The 6,917-nt window shown below is 56.6% G+C and overlaps 1 protein-coding gene across 1 annotated transcript in view; it reads left to right on the top strand.

The window, feature by feature from the left end:
* The first annotated feature begins 775 nt into the window (after positions 1–775).
* Positions 776–6,917, top strand: part of SEC23IP (SEC23 interacting protein) — a 29,158-nt gene continuing 23,016 nt past the window's right edge. Inside the window, exons 1-3 of the mRNA XM_090278771.1 lie at positions 776–1,024; positions 4,710–5,233; positions 6,067–6,289. Of these exons, the coding sequence (XP_090134897.1) occupies positions 859–1,024; positions 4,710–5,233; positions 6,067–6,289 (913 nt within the window). The 5' untranslated portion in view covers positions 776–858. The remainder of the gene's footprint in view (positions 1,025–4,709; positions 5,234–6,066; positions 6,290–6,917) is intronic.

Genomic DNA, 6,917 nt, shown 5'->3' with positions numbered 1-6,917 from the left:
CGTTTCAGCAGTTAACCACGGAATGAAAGCGACCGTTGCTGCTCTCACCAGGGCCCGGCGTGGTGTTTCCGGCCGACAGGAAACACGCTAAGCGGTCGGTGGGTTAAGCGACGAACAGGCGCTGCGTGCGTGTGAACGGCTGAGGGGAGGTGCCATCATCTCAAAGCTGCGGCTGCTGTTTCCCCAAAGCTTCCTCTGAGGCCCCTTCATGTCCCTCTTCCACTCTTCGCGAAGCTGCTTGCCTGTTACTTTCTCTTCCACAATTTCTCTGAAAAAACAAAAAGACAATTAGCGCCATCATAATACCCATGGTGCATTTTGAGAATGAACTAGTCGGATAATCGTAGATACAGGGAGCTATTTAAAAAGCCCCACCCCTAATGTTTTTAATTACCTGGTTTCTCTTTCACACGGTTTTCTCCCCGATCCCGCGGGCTGCAGTCTGCCGCCGGCTCCTGCCCGCTTCCCTGTCGCTCCCAGATCCTCGTCAGTTACACGCTCCCGGCAGTCCCTTTAGAAAGCCCGGAGCGCCCCCTGCTCTCCGCGACCCTAAGCGTGAACCTGGGCCTCGATTCAGAAGCTGCAGGGCGGCGGCCCCAGCCGCCGAGCCCTCCTCCGGCCTAGCCTCTGCCGTGGAGGACGGTGTCACGTGCTCGGACTCGGGCCTGAAGCCGGCGCCGCCATATTAACTCATGGCGGCCCCCAGCTCCGGGCAGGAAGAGGGCCCCGGGCCCGCCGGCCGGACTTCCGGCCCTTGTGCGCAAGTGCGGAAGTGTGCTGGCCCCGACGGTGACTGGCTTCCGGCCGGGGGTGCCGTACCGGCTTCCCGGAGACGTGGACGGGCGGGGGGCCGCAGCCATGGCTGAGAGGAAACCTAACGGCGGGGGCGCCGCCTCCAGCGCCTCGGCGAGCACGAATTTACTCTTCTCGTCCTCGGCCACGGAGTTCAGCTTCCATGTGCCCTTCATCCCCGTCACCCAGGCCGCCGCCGCCGCCTCGGCCTCCCTGCTTCTGCCCGGCGGTGGTGAGGAGACGGGGGTCTGGGGGGGGCGGGGTGACGACGGTCGGACTGCAGGCGCTCCTGCCCCGTCCCGACCCTCGCGGTAGTGGCGGCGCGTCCGCGGCCACCTCGGGGCGGCCTGGAGGCGGGGTCCGGCCGCCAGGCTCGCTCTGCTCGGCGTTCAAGGACCCCGTCGGCGTGCGGGGCACCTCCGCGCCGGCACCGCCGGCCTCTGCCGAGCGCTTCCTGGGGCGCCCGGCGCTTCCAGGGCAGGCGGACGGCGAGGCAGGGCTCCCCCTGCCCGGGCGCAGCGGGGTGTCGCCTGGGGTAGGCGTGTCCTGTTGGCGAAGCGGGGCTTCCCCGTGCCGTCCTCTTTGCAGACGGGGCGCCGCTCCCGCCAGGGGTCCGCCCTGCGCCCGCAGGCCCCGCCGCTCTGCGCCCCGCACCTCCCCGCCCGGAGTTGCAGTTTCGCAGGGAGGTGGCTTTGTGCGGCCGCGCGGCGCAACCCGGGGGCGGTGTCGGGGGGCGCGCACCCCGCTCGGGGGCCTCGGTGCTGGGGTCCGTTTGCGGGCGGCCTGGGCGGGGCAGCGGGAAGTGGCTTCCTTTCCGTAAGGCCCGGAGCACGGGGCCTGCGCACAGTGTCGTGGACGTGCGTGCCGCCGGCCTTGCGCGGCCCTCCGGGCTGGGGCATCGTGAAGTTGGCTCTTAACTTGTTTACCTTTTATTAAAAAAGAACATTTTATTTACTTCTAGATAGCGGGGGAGGGAGGGAGAGAGGGGGAGCAGAGCATCCACGTGTGGTCGCCTCTCGCAGACCCCCGGCCGGGACCCGGCCCGCAGCCCCGGCACGTGCCCCGCCTGGGAGTCGAACCGGCGACCTTGCGGTCCGCACGCCGTCAGGCCACGGAGCCACACCAGCCGGGGCTTGTTACCTGTTCATTTCTGGGGCGTTTACCCCCCACTGCGTAGTTTACCGGGGCTGGGGACTGAGCAGGGCGGTTGGAGCGAAGGGCGGCCCGGGGCAGGCGGGCGCGCAGCCGGTGCTCGTCAATCAGCACGTGACCACCCGTGACCACTCGTGACGTGCGCGCGTGTTTGTCCGCCCCGTCCCTCTAGAACGTGGGCCCCGCGAGCGCAGGGTTCGTGCCTAGAACGCTACCTGGTGCGCTGGGGGCCGGTTCTCCGTAGGAAGGACGGGCGCCGGGAACAGTCCGGCTCGTTTTGACGGCGTGACTGGGGGGCCGCTCGGTCGGAGCAGATGCCGCGGGGGCTGCGGGGCTCGGGGAGGCCGCCCGCGGCCCTCGCGTCATCCCTGCCTCCCAGGCGTCTGGCTGCGCCCGCCTTCGTGCTGCGCAGTGTTTGCGGTGTGAGCGTGTCACGGCCCGTTAATGCCACATGTTTCCATTGTCGGGCGCGCGAGAACTGTCCCTGCTGTGAAAGCTGGTCTCTTGGGCATACCTTATTTAGTCGCGAGAAAGCCAGTATTTTTTTAGGGCTAAAATTCTGTACAAGTATTTTCCCGTCTCTGAAAAGGCTTTGATCGCCAGAAGCCCGTTCAGGAAATTTCCAGAGCCAGAGGAAGCAGCGGTCAATATCGTCTCGGGGAAGGAGGTCGCCCGTCCACAGGCAGCGATGTCATCCATTCCGCGTCGTGGGCGGAGCAGCTTCTGTGTGCCAGGCCCTTTCCCTCGGTCTGGGAGACAGCAGGCGGCATCGCCCCCCGCGGGTGCACCGTGTGCGTGTGCACGCGCCCCTGTGTGAGCAGCGTGGTGCGGGCGCGTAGGGCGAGAGCGGGACGGACAGGCTGCTGTGAGCGCCACGGGCGTCCCTGGGGCCTCGGGGCCTCCCAGAGGAGGGGTGCCTGAGCTCGGTGTAGGGGGTACAGGAGTTGGGGAGTCCGGAGAGCCGGGCGCTTTCTGAGATCGCTCGGGGGTAAGGCTGGCTGTCGCGGGGGCGGTCGCCTGGCAGCCACCGTGGCTCAGACAGAAGCGGATGGCCTGCTAGCCTGGTCAGACGCGCTGGGCAGGGAGAGGGGAACGGGGAGGTTTCAGGGTACACAGCTGTTGGGGCTTGGTGACTCACTGGTGGCCAGGCCGTGTACTCTGAGCACAGCGACGCCTTCTCCAAGCTCACTTGTGGCCTCCGGGTCTAGTTGCAGTGCCTGGCACTTCATGGGCATTTTGTACATGTTTCCCGAATGAGGGTCTGAGTGATTAAATGGCGGGTATGAGCGAGAAGGGGGTTCTGAGAGAGGAGGTGTCTGCTTTGAGTGGCTGGGTGGGTGTTGTGACTGTAAGATGGTAAGGGGACAGTGAGGGTGACAAGCTCGTTTCCGGCTCACTGAGCTGGAGTGGGGGTGGCCGAGCCTGCGCAGGTGTCGGAGAGGCAGCTGGAAAGCAGGTCTGGGACTGGAGGGGACAGCCTCGTCTGGGACAGGGGTGGGGGCGTCACAGGCGTGCGGGTAGGTGCCCATTGAAGTTGTGGGTCTTGATGTGAAGTGTGTCCACATGTATTCAGGAGGTGCCCCTGAGGGGCGGCTGGCTCACGCTGAGACCAGTATTTCCTGTGTAATTGGTGCTAATCCAGAAAAAAAGCTGCTTGGGTGAGTTTGATCCCCTGGCGGTGGTAAAGGATGAAAGACGCGCCACAGAGGCTCTCTTCCTTCTCTCCCGAGCTTGTAGTTGCTGAGGGACGGAAGGCAGGTGTTCGAGTGGGGTTACCTGGCCGGGAAGGCAGGGCGGGGACCGGAAATACATCAGGAAGGAAGAATGATACCGGCAGACAAAGGCCCTTGTGCAGGAGGCGCTGTTTTATTTTTAGTTACAAAGAAACAGCCTAGAAGCGTATTTTGAATACTAAGTTGATGAAACAGCGGGAGCAACCTAGAAGCTCAGGCCAGAATCTGCGAGCGCGGTGGCCTCCTTCAGCGGGCCTTGGCCGGGCCAAAGGCGGAGACTTGGCGGGCCCGTGTGCTGGTGCGGGCCCCTCTGCCATGCTCTGCGCCTTCGCGGGCTGGAAACGAGAGGGAAAAATGAGGGGGCGCGGAGTGCACGTGTCGGCAAGCCGGGGGCTCAGGAAGGTCCGGGAAGGAAGAGCGGGCTGGGCTTTGGAGGCCACGTCGAGGAGAAATGCTTTGCTTTTACAGCTTGGTAGCAGAGTAGAAGTTAAATAGTTTAGTGCTGACAATTCCCACAGCGAAGAAATAATATATAACTACTTATATTATCTAAAAAGTATGGAGAGGTATGGACCAAATAATTGTTAATGTGATTGTCTCTGGAAGGTGGGCTTAGGAAGTATAATTTTTCTTCTTTTTTATTTATTTTCTTTAAAATTTTTTTAAATTTATTTTTAGAGAGAGAAAGGAGACAGAGAGAGAGAGAGAAATAACGATTTGTTGTTCACTTATGTATACATTTATTGGTTGATTCTTGTATGGGCCCTGACTGGGGATTGAACCCGCAACCTTGGTGTATCGGGACGATATTCTAACCAACTGAGCTACCACGCCAGAGTGTTTTTGTTGTTTCTTATTGATATTTTTTAGTTTTTCATTTCAAGGAGAAGTTTTCAAAGAAAAAGAAAAGTTTCTCATGTTTTTCCTGTAATGCAGAAATGAAAGCTTGAGCAACCAAGTACGAGTTATAAGAGCCAGATCTCCAGAATGCTGTCATACCGTTGAAACCCTGTGCTCTCCTGTCCTTTGCAGAGGACTCCACAGATGTCGGGGAGGAGGACAGCTTCCTTGGTCAGACTGCTGCGCACACGTCCGCCCCGCAGACATTCAGCTACTTCCCTCAGGTGTCCAGCAGCAGCGACCCGTTCGGGAACATCGGACAGTCGCCGCTGATGACCGCAGCGGCCCCAGCTGGCCAGTCAGCGTTCCCCAGGCCCCCAGCTGCCGCTCCGTTTACCTCCGGGTCCCAGGAGGTGTTCCCGTCGTCCATTTCGAAGGCTCAGTATGGTGCTCCAGCTTCCTCACAGATGGGAGCAAACACTTATTTGCCTTCTCAGCCAGGTGGCCTCCCTCCTTCAAATTTTGGGAGCCCCCCCCACGGAGTGCCCCAACAAGGCTACAACCCCTATCGCCACACCCCTGTGAGCAGCAGAGCTAACCCGTACATTACGCCGCCGCAGCTGCAGCCGTGCCAGAGCCCAGGCCCTCCCACCCAGCCTCCGGCCTCCGGACCCCCCGTGCACATGTACCAGGCGCCCCCAGGGTCTTTGCCGCCGGTAGGAGACGTGTGTTCGCATGCGGATGAGTCATTTAACTTTTACCCTCTCTCAGCACAGTGCTTGTTATACTCAGTGTGATGACATTATTTTCAGCGGGTGTTCTTTGTAAGCTGTGTGCTTTGCTTTCTTACCGGGAAAAAAGAGCATTCAAAAGAACACCTGAAAAGAGTAGGTACAGGCTTTGTTTCTGTTTTTAAAAACTATGTGCAAACATATTTTAAAGGTGGCTCATTGAATGGTTCACATTTTAGTTTGTCTTATCTGTATTGATTTTAATGAGTTAATCTGTGCTAAAATTTCCAGATTTTAGTGGAAGATACCAATAACAAATGGGATTGAAAGACCAGTGAGAGTCAAAGCAATTATTATCTTAACAGACTGAAAACCTCTCAGTTTTTAATTATACAATTTAATCAAGATACTCAGGTACAGGGACTAAAATGTATTACTCCAGTGATTTCTTTTATTTATACTTGCGGAATTTGGATCTAGACAGTTAACTGTCTCAGAAGAGTAATGGAATAACATTTGCATTATGAATTTTATGTAATTCCCTTATGCTTTTTTCCCATCTGATATCCAGCTGGCTTCCAAAGGGAAATCAACTAAATCAAAAAAGGGGAAAAATTAAAAGAAAGAAGAACCCAACCCAGAGTGGCAGAGATAGCAGTATTATAACAGTGTAACCTAACTTGACTCTTTGGTATAAGGAATGGGTTTTATTTAATTTAAATCATACTGATACACAGACTCCTGATAATGGGTCTGAGGCACACACAAGACCGTTCCTTAGAGCAAGCCCGATGGTCTGAACTTTTCTGTCCCCTCAGATTCCTCCTTCAGCGCAGCCGGGGCTGTCCTCTCCAACACAGCAGCAGGCGCTGGCTAGACCTGCGGGTCCCACTGTGCAAGTGCCACCCCCTTTTGTACTGCAAAACCAGTATGAGCCTGTTCAGCCACACTGGTTTTACTGCAAGGAGATAGAATACAAGCAAGTGTGGATGCCTTTCAGCGTGTTTGACTCTCAGAACCTTGAAGAAGTCTATAACTCAGGTGAGCGCTCCCCACGCACCGTGGATCTGTCTGCCTGGTTTCAGGGAGGAAGGAGTGAAGGGTATTTATCCGTGGCTGGCTTTTGTGAGTGACTCGCTCCTGAGTCCCTGCAGGTCACACCACGCTTCGCGGTTTGCGGTGGGGATTTTGCTCTGAGTCCTGAGTTATTGGAGCACGTTACGGGGAGAAGAGTGTAGTGCAGGGATTTTAAGTCAGAAGTAGAGCAGTCCATGTAGTCTAGGTGTCCGTTTTCTTATTTCCCTTAGTCATTGGTAGCTGTAGGGTGTTTATAAAGCATTTTTCAGGGAAATTTTAGTTTTTAAGATACTGTGAAAAAGAAGTGTTCGTGGGGAGGTGAGTTTTGGAATGCCGTGACTGCATCTTTTGAAATAGTGCAGAGGGGTGTGCAAAGTCAGGCTCTTAGAAGTCTCGGAGAGCAGGAGTATGTTTCTTTGTGGATTCTGATGGCATTTTTCATGGAACTTATAAATGACCTAGTAATAGTCTTCAGAAATATACTTCATGAGTATTGCGGCTGTAAAAAAATTACCTGTTATTTGTATTATTTTATGATCATGATTTAAAAAATTTTGCCCTGGCTGTTTCTTTACTTACGAAGAATCATGCT

This window comes from Furipterus horrens, unplaced genomic scaffold, assembly GCF_987537825.1.
Source record: "Furipterus horrens unplaced genomic scaffold, mFurHor1.1.pri manual_scaffold_5, whole genome shotgun sequence".
NCBI lineage: Eukaryota > Metazoa > Chordata > Mammalia > Chiroptera > Furipteridae > Furipterus > Furipterus horrens.
This window is presented reverse-complemented; position numbering and strand designations above follow the sequence as displayed.